This window comes from Xenopus tropicalis, chromosome 1, assembly GCF_000004195.4.
Source record: "Xenopus tropicalis strain Nigerian chromosome 1, UCB_Xtro_10.0, whole genome shotgun sequence".
In the NCBI taxonomy this organism is placed as follows: Eukaryota; Metazoa; Chordata; class Amphibia; order Anura; family Pipidae; genus Xenopus; species Xenopus tropicalis.
In genome coordinates this window covers 97,651,551-97,674,965 of record NC_030677.2, presented here as the reverse complement: position 1 = coordinate 97,674,965, position 23,415 = coordinate 97,651,551, and the positions used below count along the sequence as shown (strand labels likewise).

The window sequence follows — 23,415 nt, the reverse complement described above, 5'->3', positions numbered from 1 at the left end:
AAACCATTTACAAAGGAAGGACTGTATGGAAAGATCACCCTGCCCCCCACTCTGTTCTGTAGCCAGATTTAGCAGCAAGTATGTGGCGGTGGGTTCTATGATTTTTTTATTGAGGGGGTTTTGTATTTATCATATAAACACACATTGGTCACCACCTTAAAGGTGCCAGTCTAGTGATGGGCTTGCAGATGTCTATATGGTAGGTTCGGCTCCACTGATAATATAAAGTGGACTAAAGACGACCGATTAGTCAAGCAGGCTTATCTGGACATAGGCTAGGGTGGCACAAGCAAAATCTGATATACAGCAATCCCCAGCAATGCCTACTGTATATTCATAATAATCAGTAATCCATGCTTAGTAAAGTACAGAAGAATTAGAGGGCACATTCACTTACCCAAAAGCAGTGGACAAAGTACAATCTTGGACATTGCCATGTTTTTTATTTAAGAATTCATTAATTGTGCAGCAATTGTGCTGCATCTGACTAACCTGCATCTTTTGACGGTGCGTGATGAGGGAACCCGGGGGGCACTGTGTATGGGGGCAGTTAGGGGCACTGTGTATGGGCAAATTGGGGGCACTGTGTATGGGGGCAATTGGGGGCACTGTCTTTGGGGGGCCCTGGCCAGCATAGCATTAGAGGGGGACTGTGTATGGGGGGAACTGTTAGGGGGGCCCTGATAATTTTTATGTCTGTGTGTCCTTTGTACTGATGGGAGGGCCCATGTGGGAGGGGGGCCCAGAAAATTTTGTTGTGAGGGGTCCGTGATTTTTGATGGCGGCCCTGCTTTAAAGATTCGGATTCGCTTTGGCCAGGAGCATGGATTTGGCGTATCCAAATCCAGCTGAAAAAGGCAGTATCTTGGCTAAAGCCTGAATTGAATCCTGGATTTGGTGTATCCCTACTGATAAGCTACTGAATTGGTCTGAAGGACCTGAATCTGCAGCTGAAATCTACCCATGTACGGCCACCTTAAGTCTAGTAAGTGACCTTTGTCTCTTAGTGAGAGCAAGGACCAGGTTTTTGGTAATAAAAACTTCCAAGTGTGCATTTTCAGGCTGAAATGTGCCTTGTCTGCATTGTGAAAGGTTGATGTCATCAGGGCGACTTTAAGGTACCAGAAGGCCCAGGATAACAGTTTCATTGGTAGGCCCTACCAGATGCCACTTTGTTTTGTACAACAGAGATAGGATAATGCAGTGGATTGATAAGAGCAAACTACTGGGTTACAATTGAGGAGTAAAACTAATGGCACATGGCTGATTTCTTCTTTTTTGGGGTATATATGCCACCAGAGAAAGCAGATCTGCCGACTTATATCTGCACTAATAAACACAAGATCAGCCTGTTTGGGTACGGAGTGGATTTCCACATGAAAATATTTACTTCTGTGTTTTTGTGCTGACATCTATGCTAAGGCAGCAGATCTGATTTTTTTCCACTGGCATATATATATGCCAGGGGAGAAACTGGCTGTGTACTATTAGTCTTCTCAATTGTAATTAATGTAATATTACAGTCCACTGCAACAGGGTAATAATCCTGATAAAACACAGGCACCCCCTCCCATGCACTTGTTTGCTAACATGGTTTCCATTTGTTCCCTGGCAGATTCTGGAGGCTACATCACTCTAGGGCCAACACATACTTGAATAAATCACACTGCAAGTCCTTATTGTGTTGCCAAAAGCTCATGAACTGTACTTTTCTATAATTACCGCCTGCCCCAAGTAAGTGTTAATTTTCGCATAGACGAATGCGATATTTAGCGCGTCTAATTGTTTGTGAATCATGTGTTAGTAATAATTATGCGTGAGAATTAACGCAATGCGCACGCGATATGCGACTTAACGCATGCGATAATACTTTAGCGAATCGTGAGTTTTTTTTCGCATCAATTTTAACGCAAAAAAGCATGCGATAAGCATTATCGCACCTTAGTGAATCAACCCTATAAACTTATAACAAAATATCAGTATTACAGGAGAGCATATTGACAAGCCCTATATATGAATATGTACAAAGTGGTATGAAGATATTTGCACAAAGTTTAATGAGGCAATGAGATGATTCCTAGGGGATGACAACTGCTAAAAGTAATTTTCAATTGAATATTAAGCTTGCAGCGAGATCAACAAAGGTTGCTGGAAAGTAATGCTAATGTGGTTCTTGCACACTGTAAGAGTTGCTTTCAGCTGAAATAATGCTCACCCATCTCCAATCTATGCAGCAAATAGGCCCAAAAGGTGGCAGTCATGTCTGCATGAGTTCATTCCCTGGATGACTGGTTTAAGAAATGTCCCCACAGCCCTGTCTGGATTTCACAAGGAGATTGTTCAGCAATGAAATTGAACTTGTTGCCACTGAAGTGCATTCCTGTAACTGTCAGCAACAGTATATATAATGGGGTTGTCTATTTCGCAGTAAGCATATTTGTACACCTGGGAGTCCTGAATAGTATTTATGTCCATGGATTTAGCAATAGTCTAGTAATTCACAACAACATTTTATTATACAACAAACACAATGGTAGCCTAGTGATGTGCAAATATTGAGGCAGGGCTTATTCAGCTTAAGCTACTGACATATATATACATAAGTATTAATAAATGTAATGTGTTTCCTACTGCCCTTTAGGCTGACGTCCCTGTGATATATTACACTTGTTGCTCAAAAGGGTATTTTGTATTTGCCTTTTGCAAGCAATAACATTTACTAAAAAGGGATATTTAAGAGAAATAAAGTCAAAATACATTATTTTCTTTAAAAAATTCTGTGACATTGCTTTTTCTCTGCATTTTTCCCTCGAATTTGTTCCTCAGTAGGCAATTTTTCATATCTTTGGTCTTCTGCTCTTCAGTTTCAAGATTTTTGAGGGCATTCTGAAATAAAGTAAAACAAATATGCTTTGTGTAAATCAAAGAATGTCACCTAAATATATTATTTCCTGTGCATCTAATATAGTGTGCACTTCTAAAGAGTAGCTATTCCACAAAATATTTTTACTTGGTACAAATCCTAATGCATTTAAGTGATGTGTACTGTAGTGTTTATGGATTTCTAGAAAGTGCCCAAAGAAAATTATTTGAATCAGTTACATTCTAAACAGTAACTCAGATTGCCTTTTGGTAAGCATACAAATGAACCACCTGCTGTGTAAAGAATAAACATAAAAAAAACTGACCTTTATTGCCTGCACTCTGCTAATCCACAAAATGGCTTTCTTGTCATCTGGGTTGTCAGAATGTGTGATAATTCCATGATATGCTTGTTTTAAGTGCTTCAGTTCAATTACAACTGCAGTGATCTGTTACAATAGTGGTTATTGTAATAATGCAAAATGAATATGAACAAAATCACCAAATCTACATTTAGAGTATTCTTTGTAAAAGTGCATGCATGCTTAGGAGCAGAGGTGGAACTTTACAAGGGGTAACATCCCTGATTGGAGAGAAAAGGAAAGTCAAAACATGGGCAGGGTTGCCATCTTTTTTCCGGCTTTCCTATATTTTTAACCCTGTCTATTAACATTGGCATTAAGCATCATTTTCACTGGCCAGGTGGCAACCCTAGTTAGTTGCTTTAGGTTCTTTAGTCCCCTGGGAATATTAAGCAAGCTAACTGGATCCTGAAATACAGTTGGGAGGGAGATTAAATCAAGTTAAATCAAGGAGTGTGTCAAGTTTCCCTTATGTGATAAAAAGAGAAGCCCACCTGCTCTGCCTCTTTTGGTTCACCCACTTGTAAAACATGTGGTGTGGTGCTGGAGTGCCTGGAACGGAGAACGTTTCCAGTATAGGAGGGAGTGTAAGGGTAATTTTTAATATCTGACCCTAGGAGTGGAAAAAAAAGGATTTTTTTTTACTAACAGGGTTGTTAGTAAAGCAGCAAGAGGCTCTAATGAGGAGGCCAGTGAGGGTTAGTACCACATAGTGACAATGCCACTAGGATAGGGATTCAAGCGGTACGTCTCAGAAACAGAGGGATCCTTGGAGTGTGAGACTACTGTGAGCTTCACCTAGAGCTGGGTATTGTGTACCAAAGGCAGGCAATGCTACCTCTGGGGTGTTGGGAATACTAAACCTTGTGAGTATCTACTGGATGACTATTGTTAGAAGCATTTACTGACTGATTGTGTACTATCTCTTTCAGCACCCACCACAGATATTTTATCTATTTTTAAAAAACCACCGGCACCCAAGTTATTTAAGAGAATCAGGTTTGTGTTTGCAGTCAGCATGTGTTTGGAGTCAGCGTCCTTCTTCCAAAAATACAGTGAGGGTCCACCTGACAAAGGAAAAGTTCTATGTAACTCATACCTACCAGGAGTTCAGGGAGTTGTTAGTCCCCTAAAGCCAGCCTGGGTAAAATCTGCTACAGAACAAGGTACAGCTTATTTTTAAAGAGGAACACTTGCTATTGGCATTTGCACCTGTGCAATTTAGCACCTATATTCATAAATCAGTATAGCTCTACAAACCTGATTTTCTCTCTTTAGGCAGTCTGTTCTCCACGTGATGTGCTCCGTAAGCAGTTCCTCAACTTCCTTTCTACTTTTTTCAGTCAGATTTTTTGCATTCTTTTATACAATGAATAAAAATAGCATTTATAAATCTTATACTGTACATAAAATTTGAGTTGTAAGGGTTTTATTTAAATGTTTACATTTAAGTCCTGGGCTAACTTAGTACCTCGTTTCGTACGATATTCGGTGCGTGTATGGCATGTCGGCGAGTTGACCGATATCGTAGGAAGCTGCTGAAATTGGTCGACTCGCCGATCGGGCAGGTTAGAAAATTTTGATCGGGCGCCATAGAAGGCGCCTGACCAAAATCTGCCGTCAGGGCTGAATCGGCAGAAGGAGGTAGAAATCCTATTGTTTCTACCTCCTTATCTGCTGTTTCAGCCCTGAACGGTGTGTGGTGGATCTTCAGATCGCCACGTGTGTGGCCACCTTTAGTCTGACCTGACTAACAGGCACCCATATGTATCAGACTAGACTTTGGAAAGGCTTTACCCATTCACAAAAGTATGCAAAGTTCTCAAAAAATGTCTGCCATAGTTTGTCAATGCCCTTATGATCTTGAAGGCTTTAAGCTTTAAATACACAAAACAGATAGCTATAGCATAAGAGAATACTTTTTTTAACACCAAAGTTCATGGAGCGGAGGTGAGCAGGCTGAGTTACATTGGTGACGTGATATTTTAGGGATACATTCCTGCCTTAAAACTGACTTAATGTATTTAATAAAAAATGCAAATAATTAAATATTTTGTTAGGAAAAACTTAGAATGCAGAAATTAATAAATAAATACCTTTAGTTCCTGTAGTGTCCCTAACAGACACTCCGCTATTTGAGCCTTTTCTTTATCTAATCTTGTGTTGCTTTTAAGAAGACCTTGAATTAAATGAATAATAAATTACAAATGGAATTATTTATAAATACTTAAAATAAGTAGTCTTCCTTACTTATGGGTAGTGATGAGCGAATCTGTCCCGTTTCGCTTCACCGAAAAGATTCGCGAAACGGCAAAAATGACGTGCGTAAAAAAAAATTGTCTACCGCGACTTTTTTTTTTGATGCACGACTATTCTTTTGACGCCCGCGACTATTTATTTTGACGCTCGAGACTAAATTTTTTTTTACGCGCAACTATTTATTTTGACACATTTATTTTTATACATACTTAAAATAAGTAGTCATACTTACTTATGGGTAGTGATGAGCGAATCTGTCCCGTTTCGCTTCACCGAAAAGATTTGCGAAACGGCAAAAATGACGCGTGACTATTCTTTTGACGCCTGCGACTATTTATTTTGACTCACGACTATTCTTTTGAAGCTCCTGACTATTCTTTTGTCGCCCGCGACTATTCTTTTGACACGCAATAATTCTTTTGACGTGGCCGCGTGGCAAATTTTTTCATCTGTTTCGCGAAACATTTTGCCCATCACTACTTATGGGCAAACACTATTCACACAAATAAAAACACTTGATGTGGAGACCTACCATATCAACTTTGCCAGTGCCTCAGTTACAAAACAAGGAGTCAAGTGGAAAAAAAATAAGGTCAAAGCACAACTTCAATGAACTACAAAGGCTGCACTTTGCTCTAAATGCATTGATGTCTGTGTTAAAGGAGAACTACACCTCCTGTGCCTGTGTTAAAGCCTGTGTTAAAGGAGATCTACACTTCCTGTGCCCTCCTGACGGGGCTTTTACAGCTGGGGGGGGTGTAGTTCTCCTTTAAGCAGCAGTGCTTCCAGATAGAACAGGTAGTAAGTAGCACATCATGTTTTTCATGCATGCAGGCTAGAAAGCCTGTATTCTCCTGTGCCTTATACCCTCAGGCACATTGGCTTTACAAAACTGTATAATTTGAAATAAGTATCTCTTATAGTTTCTTTTTTTTACTCAGCAAGGAAACCACACAAAAAAAACCCCTCACAATGGCTTTTAATGTTCCTTTTAATACCACAGTAAGTGTAAGATTTATTGGCAACAGGTACCTTTTATGGATACCAATATTTGCTTTAGGAAAGAATGCCTAGATTCCAAAGCAGCCTTGTGCAAATAATTATTTAAGGCTTCCTTTTGTGAAGACTGGTAACCGTTAATGCACATTAGGGTTGATACACTAAAGTGCGATAACGCGAAAAAAACCCGAGTGATTCGGTAAAGTATTATCGCATGCGTTGTCGCATATCGCGTGTGTTAATTAGCACGCAACCGCATTGCGTTAATTCTCGCGCAGAAATAATAGGGTTGATTCACTAAGGTGCGATAATGCTTATCGCATGCTTTTTTGCGTTAAAATTGATGCGAAAAAAAACTCACGATTCGCTAAAGTATTATCGCATGCGTTAAGTCGCATATCGCGTGCGCATTGCGTTAATTCTCACGCATAATTATTACTAACGCATGATTCACAAACACTTAGACGTGCTAAATATCGCATTAGTCTATGCGAAAATTAACACCTACTTGGGCCAGGCAGTAATTATAGAAAAGTACAGTTAATGAGCTTTTGGCAACACAATATGGACTTTGCAGTGTTATTTATTCAAGTATGTGTTGGCCCTAGTGATGTAGCCTCCAGTTTGCAGGGAAATGGTCATTTTCAAAAAATGTAGTTTTCCGAATGTATTGGTCTGTATGGCTAATATGGCGTGTGCGCGATAAGTAGCGCACGTGCTTTAATTAGCGCGCAACAAGTAGCACACTGCATTAATAAGCGTGCGTTGCATCAAATACCGTCTTTGCGACTTAAATAACACAAACAGCATCGCGTCTAAATTAACGCAAATATCCTTTTAGTGAATCGTGCGTTAAGATGTGAAAAATTAGACGAGATAAAATTTTAACGCATGCTATAAATAGCGCTCGTTTTATCACACTTTAGTGAATCAACCCTATAATGTTAATAAACAAGGAAGACTTAATTAACAAAAAAATCAACAAGCTTCAGAAATAGCTATAAAAGTAATATTTAAATTATTGAATTTTTTTGCCTACTTACATTCTAACTGAACCAGTAAGTCTGCCAGATGTTGGTGACATGCAGCAATAAAATCCAAGTTCCTCTTGTTCATGTCTGATCCCTTACTAAAAAAAATACTCACGGTTAAAAAGTAAGTCTGATCCAAAAACACAGTAATTCAATAATTAAAAACAGCACAATGGCAATATGGATGCTCTAAACCAGTGCTTCTAAAAGACCAAAAGACATATATCATTGTACAGGGTACTCACAGATGTTCTAGATAGATATCCTGTATCAAGCTATTTTTAGACATTACCGGGCAAGAATAGTACAAAAAAAGATACATAAAAGTAGTAGTATAATTATCACAGGAGTACCTTGATATATTGATTTGGTCAGGTCTGCAACAATACACTTCACTTTGTGAAGAAGATTCATGTTCAGCCTTGAAAAGAACAAGAGGGAGTTTAATAGATGAAATTTGGCATTCTTACCACAATAAAGGGGCAGTATACCCCCTGCTTAAAATGACTTCCATAACTAGGGATTGTGCTGTGTACATTTTATATGGTTTCCCTTTGTCTGAGCTGATATCCTGATATGTTAAAAGTTAAAAAAGTACAATGCCATAAGGCCCATTCTCCAGGCCAGGCTTTTAAATGATCCCTGAATCCTCTGTCTGGCTTAAGGTCACCAAAAAGTTTATTTCTTTCCTTGAGGTTGGGAATATGGGGCCAAACAATCAAATCACAACAACGGTAAAGGCTGTTGGGGCAATGAGCACAAATCTACAATGTCCATGACTTTTGCCTTTGATTATTGCTTTACTATAAATAAGTGAAATACAAACCCTATTTTGCTTTAGCCTCTTTGATTTCTTAGAACTTGTGCTTGATGAAGTTTGTGACGACTTTTCTGAAAATGTTCCCATATATCCAGAAACAAATTTGTTTACATTTATGTCGTCCTCTGAAACACCTTCTTTATTTGCTGGAATTAGAATCTCTTCATTGGTTCTGCAACAAGTTGCTCAGTGTTATTGCTTTATGGCTAAGATTCTAGCTGACAGGACTTATTTGAGAGGCACCTGAATAACTAGTAATAATCCTGACACATTCAATCACAAATGTGACTAATACCTTATGAATATTAAAGTGAATTCATTTTTTCTTATACTTCTGTGCTAACCATTAAAGGACAAGGAAAGTAAAAATCAATTAAGCACACTATTCAATAGTACTACTATCGCTATGTAGAAACACTATATTTCTGGCTTGCCTAGTGAAAGATTTACTGAGATACACTTACTACATACTACAGACTATTTTCAGTGAACAGTGCCGCCATCTTTAATAGGGATGCCCACTTCCTTTACCTCACTACTCTTTACTGCACATGTGTCCCCAGCCAGGCTGTGTCTGTCAGCACCCCCCACCCTCCTGAAGCACTTGCAGGCTGTGTCTTTGTGATCCCACGCCGCCCCACCCCCCTGGCCCCCGCTCCCCTCTCCTCGCTCCTGCACAGACACCAACCGGCACAGTCACACCAACCCCCCCCCCCGCTCCCCTCCCGTCCCCGCTACTGCACAGACTGAAGAAACTCTGTGCAGTCTGTGCAGTAGCAGGGACGCAGCAAGCAGGTGCGTGGACGGGAGGGGAGCAGGGGGGTTGGTGTGACTGTGCCGGTTGGTATCTGTGCAGGAGCGAGGAGCAGGGAGCGGGGGCTGAAGGGGGGTGCCTGCTTGTGCTGCTTAGGATCGTTTGTGCATGCGCCGCCTACAGTCCTGGTCATGATGTCCTTGCAGGAGTGATGCATTATGGGAATCCTCTTTACCCAGCTCAGCGTTTTTTTTTTTCCTATTTGGCTTCTGATCTGAACAATTGCAATTTGGGGAGACTTAAGGGCACTATTGAGACAACTGAAGGTAATCCTGCATCTTGAGATTAACTCTTTGGTAGCCTTTCCTTCTCCTTTAAACTAAAAGTGGCTGAATACTTTTTGGTCACCTTTGCACAATATTAATTATGAGCTGGTTCATGGCAACATATGATTTGGTAAATACTTATATCACACATTTACTGCAGAGACTACATTTAGTAATTTCAAACAAGGTTACATTATAGACTACCTGAACCCTGTGGGTAAGGTGTTCTATTTTCCATTTATTTACCTTCATTAGTGATGAGCGAATCTGTCCCGTTTCGCTTCGCCGAAAAATTTGCAAATCTGTCAACAGATTTGCAAAATGGCGAAAAATTCGCAAAACGGCGAAAATGTTGCGCAGGGGAACAAAAAATTGTCGTCGGCGTCTATTCTTTTGATGTGCGACTATTCTTGCGACAAATTTTGGACGCGCGACTATTGTTTTGACGCCCGCGACTACTCTTGCTACAAATTTTGGACGCGCAACTTTTCTTTTGACGCCGTGACTATTCTTGCAACAATTTTTGGACGCGCGACTATTCTTGCGACAATTTTTGGACGTGCGGTGAATCCATGCCTGGCGCCACATTTTGCCCATCACTAACCTTCACTAATTTGCTGTACTGGTAAAGATTAATAATTATTTCCCATCAGCCATCAGTCGTGAAACCACTTGGCTTGTACTACATACCTTTCACTCTGATTGTCAATAGGATGCGGTCTAGCTTTTTTGCTTCGCTGAAGCATTCCAAACAGCATTTCTTTTTGGGATAATAAACACTGCTTTTCTCTTTCCAGATTTTGAACTTGCAGGTTAAGTGATTTCATTTCACAATTGGATCCTTTAACAGAGTTCTCCAGTTGCTGCATAAGCTGCCTCTGAGAAGACACTTTAAGATGAAGACTCTCGTTTATCTGTTGAAAGTAATAAAGCAATCAGAGTGGATTATGGAACTCTGAAAAGTATTAATGTTACCATCTGCGTGTTCATCAGTAATTCATAGAATATATAAACAAATAGTCTCCTGTTTTGATCATGCCTTGAAAGTAACTCTTGAACAGGATTTTCCTATAAAGGCATTAAAAAAGGAAAGCAGTGTAAGGCAAAAGTATTAGAGAAACAGCCAGCTTGTATATTGTCTTGCAGCCTGTGAAAATGTATCTTTTTTATTATTCTTTGTAATGTACTTCGTACTATATTAACACTAGATATTATATAGATATTATACATCATTCACATCAGTCCCTGATCCAGAGGAGCTTGCAATTTAAATTTTTACCATGCTTATGTTTGTATTTGGTTAGTTTAATCAATTAAACTTCAGCAAACCCACACAAGTAAGGTCATAAACTGAAATTAACACCTGAAACACCTGTATCTTTTTCATCTCTTTTAGTTAATTTTACCTTTATTATTTTTTATTTTTATCCGTTTTTATCTTATATCTTTGTTTTCTGTAAAACAAAACGATAAACAGTCACCATAAACATATTATGTGCAATCATTTCAACAGATATGTAAAATGTAGTGATATGAAAGCGGAGGAGAGTTGTGGAACTGGAGATAAAGAAAATACAAATCAGGCTTTTAGTTTGGGAGTCATCATGACAATAGTCTTGTATTTGTATAAGGAGATTTCCAAGTATTTTTTATGTACTGTACTGGGTAGTACAACATACTGGACATTATCTCTGGACATTATCTCATTACCATGTGGTATGTTGGATATTATAGCACAGTATTTTGCCAATTTTAATTTAATTCTACACATTTAAGACCCCACAACTCTACAGGTTCCAATTCTCTAAAAACAGCACAGGTTTTCAGGATATCCCTGTTTTAGAACAGTAAAAAAAGTGGTGACTTGTTATACATAGTTAAAGTAATCAGGCCTTCCCACTTCCCAGGTTGGTTACAAATAATGCAGGCCACGTAACTGAGCTTTTGAGCCTCCAGGCGATGCATCAATGTAACATGCATTAGAGCAAAAGTCTTGTTGCTTATTAAATATCACTTACATTTCTGTTGGCCAGTAGTTGAGACTGAAGCTTTACACATTCTTTTTCTAATCCTTTAGAATCCATTTTGGCCTGAAGGAGACCTGAGTGCAAAGATGTTATTTGGAGTTCCAGTGCATCTTTTTCTTGCTCTACATTATTGCATTTAGCCGCCATCTCTTCAGCATATTCCCTCAGATTATCTTGCATCTGTATATAGAAGATTCCAAATATATTATAAAAAGATTTTATCAGAAAAAACAACAATTGCCTCAAAAGAGGCTGACACCTTTGTAATATGCAGTGAGTAATATAGGGACAGCACTATGATCTGCATGGTTTGGATGTGGGGAGGATTGCAAACAACATAAAATTCTCCTTCCAAAAATAGGATATGCAGTCCCTCCAGAAGTGTCACACTGCAAATGGTTAAGGCATTACTGGCCCCAATCATGTAATTTCCTTACCATGTAGTACACCAGGTCAGTTACCCATGGCAGACAGTTTCTGTTAAAAAAATACTTAATGAACCTTAGGGATGAAAACCCATTTGAAACTTGAAAAAGAAAGACACCTCACCAGGAAGGACTTATGTAAACACAATAAGGAAACCAACAACAGCAAGAAAAGTAACCATAGTAAACAAGTCCTCTCTTCTGAAGCACCACACAGAGCTCCAGATCCTCTAAATATACTTTTAGATATTCACAATTTATACAAACAATTTATTAGGGCTGAGGAGACTGCCTCATACAGATACAAATAAACAAAAGGAATTCTGGGAATAAATTCCAAACAAGCTCCAAGAAAATCCCATTTACATGGGTTTATCCTATAGGCTAAAGCTCACCCACTAGGTTTTTAAAGCAGAACCCAGGATAATAGCTGATCAGATTCCCAACTACAGACTGATTTCACCTTTCTTGAGGCTCATCAGTGTAGTGCAGGGTTGTCTGATCAGCTTAGGTAGAGTCACATGGTGACGGATACTAAATTGTGCAAAACTTTTCTATGCAGGATGCTACCAGAATGATTTGACAAAATTGTAAACACTAGACAGCAAAATTGAAAATGAGGTTCATTGTTGAAACAATTTTAATGCGAGTTACACATTAAATGGTAGTGTGTTGGGGGTATCCTTAATTGAAAAGGATCTGGGGATTTTTGTAGAATTAGCTGTAGAATTAGTTGTCTAATCCCAGGCAGTGTCATTCAGTGCCTACTAAAGCAAATAAAGTGCATCATGCATAAAAAAAGGCATTGACTCAAGGGATGAAAACATCATTTTGCCCCTTTATAGGTCTCTGGTGAGGCCTCAATTTGCAGTGCAGTTCTGGGATTCAGTCCTTAAGAAGGATATTAATGAGCTGGAGAAACTGGTAAAGGGGATAGAAGATTTACACTGTCAGGTTAGAATGCCAAGGTTCGGGTTGTTCTCTTTGGAAAAAAGGCGCTTGCGAGGGGACATGATTACTCTGTACAAGTACATTAGAGGGGATTATAGGCAGATAGGGGATGTTCTTTTTTTTCACATAAAAACTATCAGTGTACCAGAGGCCACCCCTTTAGATTAGAGGAATGGAGCTTCCATTTGAAGCAGCGTAGGTGGTTTTTCACGGTGAGGGCAGTGAAGTTGGGGAATGCCCTTCCGAGTGATGTGGTAATGGCAGATTCTGTTAATGCCCTTAAAGAGAAACTGACACCAAAAACGTACTTTTTAAAAAATGAATCTGCATCCAAACCTACCTACAGGTCATGCTGAGCTTTTGCTCTGAATGTTCTGGCAACCGAGAAAGAGGAAAGATGGCTGCCCTGTTAAACTTTAGTTGATACACTCGTTCTGGAAATGTAACTACATGTTTGAATGGTTCTTTATATAGTATAGTAGCTTTTAAAGGAGAATGAAAGTCAATATTTAAAAAGCATACTGTCCAATAGTCCTCCTATTGTTTAGTAAAAACGCCACACTTTTGGCTCACCTAATCAAATATTTACTCACACTTACTTCACATTTTCTATCTGTTTTCTAGAACAGGCAGCCATCTTTAAAAAGGTATTCTCCCTTCCTTTCGCTCCTTGCTTCATACTGCACATGTGTTTCATTCCCTCCCCCCTCTCCCCTCTGGCAGATCTGCTTCTGATTGGCTAGTGGGCATGTGTAGCTCAGAACAGGAGACAGGATCAAGTTACACACATGCTCAGAGAATAGGAAGGCTGCCGCTGGCAGCCTACAGGAAGGGGAGAGAGATTTCAGTGATGTCACTGTAGTCTTCACACTGCTGTAGGCTGCCGGCACCATATCTCAGAGAAGCAAGCAGGGATCTGGGAATTTAGATATGCAGTAAGTACTTAAAAAGAATGCCTTTAGACTTACTTTTAATTTATATTAACCTTTCCTTGTCCTTTAACAATAAAAACACAATGCCAGTTTTTTTTTTTTATTTAAGTGGCATGGGTGTCAGTATCACTTTATGAGGGGCTTGGGTGATTTCTTGAACAAGCCAGGGCTATTGTGATATTAAAATCTACAGTTAGTATTGATGTAGGTATAGTTTATGTATGTGAGTGTATAGATATAATCAGTATAGGTTTGTGTGTGCTGAGTTCACTTGGAAGGGTCTTTAGACTCTGGTCTTTAGACTGAATGCACTGGGAGAAAGGTATGTTATTCTGGACACAAAGTAATTTTAGAGATAAAAAGGAAATACTTATTCTAGTTCTCTTTTACAACATTTGGCCACTTATAATGAGTTTTTTCTCCAGCCCTGTGTGAGCAATATGTCATCCTTTACAAGGGGCTCTACCCATGTAATGAACATGCTGAGGTATTTTCCTGATCTACCCTAGGAATGTATTTTGGCCATGAAGGACGTAGGCAGTCTGTATGCTGCGATTCTCCATGAAATGGGAATGCAAGCATGTAGACTTGCATTGGGGTGTAGGCCTGACAAATTGGTACCAAAAACATTTTTGATTGATTTACAATATTTGGCACTTACTAGAAATGAATTCCATTTTGAAAATAGTTTCTTCCTATAATTGTCCAGGATGACTATAGTAAGTGAAGTAATTTTATAGTCAATTATGAAATGTATTGATACCAAAAGCAGCATCTGATTTGGAATGGAGATGTGGACTCTTTAACTGCCTTTTATTATAATCTTAATCATCTTGCCAGTCCTATCAGACCAACACCTAGATCTACATATCTTTAGAACAGCAAACAGATTACGCTCTAGGCACTTCTGCAAATCCACTGATCATAATACTCTTTTGCATGCTGCCATTAACCACCCCTTTCCACTCTCCCAAGCATTCCATACTCAGAATTTCATAAAATTCAACTGGAAGACACATTCAGAGGTTTCTGGATAAGGAGCACTTGGACAACAATTACAACATGCAACACAATTTGCACAAGATATTTGCTGCAAGGGGACACCAACACTGATCAAGCTTCAAATATTTAAAATCCTCTTTTGATGACTATGAGTTGAGCTAAGGGAATTTTCAATAATTGGGCTATGATCAATATGGATGACATAAGGCTCCACAACCCATGAAAGGCTATCAACATGGCTTTTAGTAAAAACTAACTATGGAATCCATAATGAGAAAGCCCAGAATTGGCTCACCACAAAAAAATGGGTTGCTATTGGTGTCCAACTCCTAACTGCTTAACATGAAGATGTTTGTTATGTGTTCCTGACCTTCCCTATCCTCACATGGGAACACATTTTAAGATTTCACATAGACTTTTATGTACTTCTTATTATGTGGTAAATATTACTGTTTGCTCGTGTGGCCTCTGTTATGTGGGCAAGAGAATAACCATTTTCTGCCAATGTTTAAATTTATGTTGACCCACCTCTGTCTAGAGGGGGTAATAGGGATTTGGCATTATTATTTACTCTTGTGCACAACATTCAGTTATTGCTAAGATTTGTGTTTTATTTCATACCTCTTTCATGTAATCTTTTTGTTCTGCCCACTGTCCAAATCCAAATAAATCACTATTTGTCTTTGTAGGAACATAGTTTACCAGTTTCTTCATGTTATTAATTTCTCTTTCCAGAGCAGCAATTCTAAAATATAAAGATTTGTCATCACAAACAGAATACCAGTTGTCAAAGAACAGCAAATTGGCTGTTGGACAACGCCATGGAAAAATAAAGCACAAGTCCTATTTGTTATGTCCTTGGGTGCTATATAGAGTGCAAATATAAACAAATGTCACATATTAAATGTCATCATCACTTTTAATAATAACTGGGGAAATCCCAAATGCACTATTGTGACAAATTCTCCACTTTTGTGGCAGAAGCACAAGTTAGGGATAGAGATCCCTGTACCACCCTGTTGGGCATACTGGTTAAAATTTTAACCAAGTGTATGATACAGACTATTTGCATTGCTTACTTTATATGTTCTTTTTTTATTTGTTATCTTATTTCTTCATATCCAAAATAAATAAAAATCATACTAAAAAAATGCATTGCTTTTAAACCAGGATGGGACTGAAGCAGCCTGCTCTAACCCAGGGAACTACAGAAACAAAGGGAGATCTATACAGCACTGACAATATAATCCACATTAAATACCAATACTAAACAAAAATATATTGTCCCTTATATAATTAGATGCCTTACCTGCTGTTATGGTTTTCTTGACTGGTTGAGAACTGTTTTTGAAAACCCTGATCCTCATCCTGATTAATTTTATTTAGTATTATGCCATTGCTGTAGATGTTCTTAGTTTGAAGGTTTGAAACGTTTGATTCCAAAAGCTATACAAATGTAACATAAAGTGTTAAAGAATCAGCAAAACCAAAATATTAAAGTGTTTTATATACATTTAAAAACAATATACTGTTTCCCACCATTGGCGTTCAGCAACATTATTGCTTCATAAACATTATTAATTATATCAATAAACTGCTGTTTAGTCATGGGGGCAGCCATTAAAACTTAATAAGGCAAAATGAATCAACAGAGCAGATTACAGACAAACTATGTAGAATACAGTGGGCTAAGTTCTTACACAAGAAGATAAACAGGGGGTCAGATGTTATGGCTCTCTACAGGACTACAGGCTAAAAACCTCTCTGATATAAAATGGACATTTGTCGCCAAGAAATTGTTTGTTTGTAGGAGCTGGATTAACAGATACAAACTTTAAATGTAAATAAAACAGTTTTACTTTTTAAACATTTCACTGACAGACCATTTTTAAACATTTTATGGTGTTTCAATTTAGGGGCATTTTCATGAGGGTGGGAGAAGACACAGATCAAAAACATTTTATTTTATGTGTACAGTTTTAGTAAGGTTTTAGACTTGTAAAGGTCTAAAATTCCCAGCAGTATGCTATCAAATTTCCATAGCTTGGCTCCACGAATCAGCATGGTTTAAATCTCAAGGTGACAAATAACTAACACTAGGTTTACCCGCAGGAAACCATATATACTGTATTTTGCAAAGTACACTTTTTTTGAAAGTACAGATTTTCCTGAATCCAAAATGCCAGTGGTTTGATTCCTGTTATGCATAGGTATATGTAAGTGTGTGGCATGTACAAAGCCCAAAATATACCTTATCTATTAATTTCATGGATTATATTAAGGGCCACCATCATGGCCTGAGAGGGGGTACTGTTGTGTCAGGTATGGTGAAATGTTTGTTCAAAAAGTGGCCTGGCTGCGTTATTTGCAAATTTGTGTAAATTACATATAAAGTAATGTCAAAACTTATGCAATTTATGTAACTTCCACAAAAACTGCCTAGAAACATACGGAACTTGCCGAGAAACTTGCGTAAGTTACGTATCAAGCAAAAGACAAAACAGAGAAGCTTGACAGGGGCAGGTAAGGGCAAACTCCACTGACCTCCAATGATTTAAAAAACTTGAACTGACTTATTTATAAGCACATAAATTATTGATTTTAACTATTAACTGTATATGAACTACTTGTTATAGAGTAATGCCAGCTGTACAGATTGGGATCAATTTACTGAATAGGAACATCTTCTACACAGGGGTGCTGCTTCCATAATGCCAGTTGAACAAACTTGCCTCAGAAATTACCAGGGCTGGCAAAAAGCTGCAGTTGAAAAAACATACTCCCCCAGTTTTGCCACCAACTTATGCCCCAAGATATTGGGGTTTTGGTTTGAATTGGGCATCCTAACTATCCTTTTTTCTAAACCCAGCTCTGGCTTTACTGGACATTCTTAAACAAACCTACCTCCCCAGCTCATTCAGTTGTATTCCACATTATCCTAATAAAGTCATAATGAAAAAAAATGTAAATGCATATAATTAGCATGCGATAGAATTTAACAAATTTCATCAGAACCTACAGAACAGTACAAAAGACAATACCTTTTGTCTCTGAAGAAGTGACTCAATTCTTGTATCACTGGTTTGCAGGCCATAATTGTAATCCTGTAAATACCTCCTCTGGTGCTCCAGAGCACTGTATGCTCGCCGGAGGCTTTCATCAAGGGCCAATCTTCTGTTCTCAGATCTTAATAGCTTGAAGGTCAAATCGTCCTTTAAAAGCAGGCAATTTGAAGACCACTGGCCAGTTTTACTCTGAGACGCATAAAAGTTAGATGCGCTGCTGTTTAAACTGACAAGGGTATTTAAAAGAAAAATGGTAAACTGATTATGCCATACGTATTAAGCGGTGTAAACAAAATTTCTGTATTTAAGTTATGCACCTAGCTAGGTTTAAGTCAAAAATTCAGAAATCAAGGAGAATTTACATTGGTCATTTAGGGAAAAGTATAATTCAGCCACCAATTCTGTTTTAAGCTATCAATTTATCTGAAACCTATTTTATTTAGTAAAAAAAAAAATGAAAAAAGGTCTAACCAGGGCTGCTTTACTATACTACAATAGATGCAGTTAAATATAATATGTGAGACAAAAAAGAAATGGTTTGTGATGTCTAGATACTAACTGTGGACCAACCGCCATAGTAGCGAATAACGTGTTCATCAAACAGAGTCACCACAAGAAAAAAATCTCCACTAAAGACAAAGAATTTTTATTAGAAAGGTCCCTTAAAAACATTTATATCAATAGATACTAAAAACATTTATAAATTGTCATGTCATAGACCTCTTGGTCTATGACATCTTGGGAAGTGTCTGCGACACTCACATGCTCAGTGGGCTCTGGTCAGCTGTAGAGAAAATAAGGTTTGTCTGTAATATAAGTTTAGAGGGCTGATTACTAAATTCTGTGCTAACTGCACTAGTTTCAGAGCTACCACGTAATGGAAATCTTAATAAATTACTAATCTGCCATATATCGCAACATTTATATTTTGCATATACAGTATATTGTGCATAGATCCCTAAACTCAGTAACTGACAGCAGCACTGAGCATGTGCAGTGAATCAGCAGAAAAGAAGATGGGGAGCTACTGGGGAATCTTTGGAAGCACAGATCTTCCCTGCTAAAGGGCTTTGGTTGCCTTGGGCTGGTACAGAATCCCCAAAACATAATGTGCAACATTTCTGTCCTACTTCTTTAGTTACGCTTTAGTTCTCCCTTAAGAGGATCTGTCATCCAGACTGAAACAAATGTATAATAAAAGTCTTTTTCAAATTAAACATGATTTTGTAAAACATCTGTTATAAACTCACATTGAATCTTAGATGTCAATTATATATTGCATTCCCCACTGTTATGCCTAAGGCACTGCATTTCCTTTCACTTTCATTTTTGCACTGGTATTATGACACTGTTATGTTGAATGTTGAAAGAATGTTGAAAACTAGGCAGAAGGTTTTTACCCGGACAGCCCCTTGAAAAGCCAAACTGATGGCAACCCTATTTCTTAGGGTGATATGCCCTGTTTAACATAATCATACCACTTCATTATAATAATTTGGAAGAGCCCAGTAGTTTAATTTCATTTAACAAAATGTGAAACAGACCATTTAACTACAACAAAGGCATTCCCACAAGCATTTTATGTACTGCTATCAACCAGCAGCTTGTCATTTTGTGATTAATATTGCCAAACTGTGAAAACAAATATGTTAATGCCTGTTATACGTTGTTATACTGTCAATAGATATGTAAAGGAAATATGCACTTTAGCAGGTGATCAACCATAATAATTGCACAATTACCTTAGGAAACCACTGTCTGCCTCTCTTGTGTTATACCTGTAATTACTTCTCTGTTCTAAAGGACTGTATCTTGTTGGGTCAAACAAACTCTGAATGAAGAAAAGAAAAAACATTTTAAGTATGTAACTTAATTATACACCTTTTGCATTTATATAGTTCATTTTTTTCATAGTACATGACAAGCTTTGCAATGAATTCAGTTCAAATGTTGGTCAGTTCTTACTTACTGCACTGATGATAACCCAAAGCAATATACGCATTACTCAATGAGGACCCTTTCTGAAGATATTGCTAAATTAGATTCTAGTTTATAAGGCATTCTCAAGTGGAAAAAAATCACATGGGCACAAGCCTGAATGAAACTGGTATTTTGGCATAGAGCACCTTGTTACTGTAAATATTATCAGTAAATATACGTTTAATGAATAAACTTAAATTATGCAATAATCCTGTAATACTATATTTAAGGATCAATCATTTGTTGCCATTTCATAAATAAGAGCCACTAATCCCACATCAGACTGAAAGTGAAAGCACTGTAAGGATTTTAATGTGCACACCAAAATTGCCATGTAACAGGACATCTCTTTATTTACAGGTCAGAAGCAGCACAGGCTGTTCAAAGTTTCTTGTCAGACACCATACCCAAAATACAAAAAATAACTTCTGCCCATCTGAGTACTACATTCTCTCACTATACACATACCCCCTAAAAGGCACAGAGCACAAAATCAGTTATTAGTCTATTCAAAGTACTTTTACACTTTCGTTCACAGCTCCTCAACTGACTTTTTCAGGGCATGCAGACATGTTTTCCCCCAAAGTGTAATTTATCCACCTTGTTTCAAACTATTAAAAAAAAGAATCACTTTACATTAAAGGGGCCATTCTCACAACACATCCTGTAACCCTTCACTCTGGCATTATCAATTCCCATCAGAAATCCCTCTAAGATGGATTCAGCATCATCTACAAAAACTGAGTTATTAACACGTATCTATAAAGCCCCAACATATTTTTAAAGCATCACACTCATTTTTAAGGGAACAGTTACACATACTGCGTCTTCCAGCTTTTTACTCTCAAGAGTTAATACATCTTCTGTTTGCAAGGTTAGTAATCTAAAAATCCTTCAGGCATTTCCTTAATTTTTGTTTCCTAATTTCTTTCTGAACCTGACACACTAGGCATTGTTTTTCAAAATTTGGGGACTTTTTCCCCAAAGTGCCACCAGTGTTACCAGAGGGTAACAGGAGTCCAACACATACTATTCTATGGGAGCAGTCAAACAGAAGATTTTTATAATTTTGCCCAGAACAGTTGACTCCTTTAATTAAGTTGAATTATCTAAACTTTCTTTGCTTAGAGCACCTGGCCAAACTTCTGACAAAACCACACTTTGTGGCCACACCCCAAATGCCATGCGCATTTAACCAAAACACACCCTTTTCAACATTTGTCATGGCCACACTGGAAGTGCACCAGAATACAGACAAAGTGGCACCAACCATTTCATATCATAGCCCTAAGCATTCCATGACACACTGCGGCACCAGCATTTCATGACATTAAAATCATTGAAGATATTATCCCATTATCCCCAAACTTGCCAGTAAGATCACTCAAAAATGAATAGATCAAAAGCATCACCTCATTCAAGTAGAATATCACAAACGTTACCCCAACGCTGTCTCTTTCTCTGCCTCATGCCTCCGAATCAGTAAACAAAAAAATTGAAGATGGCTGTGCATTACACAATGGAACAGAATTTGCTGTGAGGGATGGTGAAAGTTGTAGTTTACTAACAACTGGAGGCCCACAGTTAGCCCAACCCTGCAACAAAGAGAGAAGCCTGTTACACTATGTGACACATGGCCTGTAGTTGGAATCCCACTATGCTATGTAACCTATCCAAAATCTCCCTATCACATATAACAATTGGGGTGAAGACACACAGAGCTACTTAGTAGCAGCTACTTGTCACGGCTACTAAATGCCAGAAAATACCCTGCCATAGATAATACTGAGAACTGTCTCTGCTAAAACACATGTAGAGACCATTATCAGTAAATGATAAGCATTGTCTATTTTAGTAGCAGTGACAAGTAGTTGCTACTAGTAGCTGCGTGTGTCTTCACCCTTACATCTGTTTTGCATTGATCAACTTACCATGCTGAAAATCTTTGTCCCAAAGCAAAAATTACAATATATTCAGTGTTCTTATGCTGAAGCAATCTCTTTTCATGGCATAGTCTGTAATTACTTGTTCCATAGACTGCTGTGAATGCCTTCAGGTCTAATTTCATTTGGTTTGAGAAAATCCTTGTCTCCCAGAGAAACACTCCACCCATAAACACAAGATGAGATTAAAGGGAGAGCCATTCAAGCCTTACAAACACAGTTGGCACAGTTAAACATTGTACAGAATGATTGCTTTTAATAATAGTGCTGAGAATATTTGCTTGGCAATCAAACTTCCTCTACACATGCATACAGGCACACAGAGACAAAGATTATATGCATCAAAGGTATTCCTGTTTCTTGTTGGATTAGCAACCAGGCTTCCAATCATATCATAATGAAATAATGAACCTTAGAAATATGTAGAAATGTAAAGAAAAATGCTTTAGTAAAATTACCTGATATACCTGGATGGCTTTTTTTAATTTTATTATTAGGGTGTTGTGTGTTATTTTTCATTTTTCTGCCTTGTCATTTACTTCCAGGGAAACCTGACACCTGGTCAGGAATTTACTATGACATATATTAACGCCAAGCCCTTCTCACTGTTACTGTTGCAGACATATTGTATATCATACTTTTGGCCTCCAGAGCTTGGAAAGTGTGTCCCTTGACTACAGCAAAGACAGGTGAGATAATCCTCTGTTGTTAAGTCTACTTAGCCCCATCAGGAAACCCTTGGGGTATCTACTATACAGTAACTCAGATGATAAGAACCCTGTTGAGGCTTTGGGGGCCTCTCTGACCATGGATAAAAAGTTGCATTATTTTCATCTCAGACCACAATTTTTTCAACATGGCTTTAGCGATTTTAATCTTTCCCCCAAGCCATCAGTTTAAGGGTGGTAGATGTAAGTGCACAAGTGATTTATACATAGGAAAGGACACAGCTCTTTCACTATTTCTGAGATTGATATTTTACCCTGATGAGTCACGATCTCTACTGGATTTCCCACTCTGGAAAGCTGTACAAGATCTTTGGCTAACATTATGCTGCAGTATTTTTTAATGTACAGTTTTAGAATATGAGTGAAAAAACCTAATATTACCAGTATGCATTGATGTCAGGGACGTTTCTGGGTTTTTTGCCACCCTGAGGTGGCCTTTCAGATGCTTCCCCTCCTTGCACCCAATGTGCCGCAGAGGTGCAAGGGGAGGGGGGCAAATTGCTAGTGCAGAGAGTGCAATTGCAACAGATTTTATTAATTGTTTACCTTTTTCTGTCCAACAAATTGATGATGGGGCATTTGTTGACATTCCTGTATGAACCAATTACTTGATGGATGGGGGGGTTTGTATTAACTTATTATAATTATAATTATTGTATTTTATGTATAATTTACTAAATGATTATCATGCATTTAGGACGATACCGTTATAAATCATATATGTGGAGTTCTATTTCTTGCTTAATGCATATTATGGCTTCTTGATAGTGATGTTTTTAACTACTGTTTTATTCATTTGGTGTATATGGGGTTAATATACAACTGGGCGGGGGCACTTGGGTGTATTTAAGAATGGTGGAAAAGGGACACCGTAGCAGCTTCTGATGAAGTGGCACGAGGCCACAAAACGCATTAAGCGTGCTACATAGGATTGCCATGCTTTTAATGC

The 23,415-nt window shown here is 38.1% G+C and overlaps 1 protein-coding gene across 1 annotated transcript; it reads right to left on the bottom strand.

Moving 5' to 3' along the window:
* Positions 1-2,491: 2,491 nt before the first annotated feature.
* Positions 2,492-22,067, bottom strand: LOC105945872 (COP1-interactive protein 1-like). Its single transcript, XM_031904400.1, has 14 exons — positions 21,727-22,067; positions 19,558-19,646; positions 17,792-18,041; positions 16,060-16,196; positions 15,372-15,495; positions 11,432-11,620; positions 10,104-10,327; positions 8,340-8,505; positions 7,867-7,934; positions 7,526-7,611; positions 5,321-5,403; positions 4,485-4,583; positions 3,189-3,311; positions 2,492-2,886 (listed from the first exon to the last, which is right to left on the bottom strand). Exons 1-14 carry the CDS (start codon positions 21,727-21,729, stop codon positions 2,749-2,751), a joined length of 1,779 nt encoding a protein of 592 aa, XP_031760260.1. The 5' UTR covers positions 21,730-22,067; the 3' UTR covers positions 2,492-2,748.
* Positions 22,068-23,415: the final 1,348 nt, after the last annotated feature.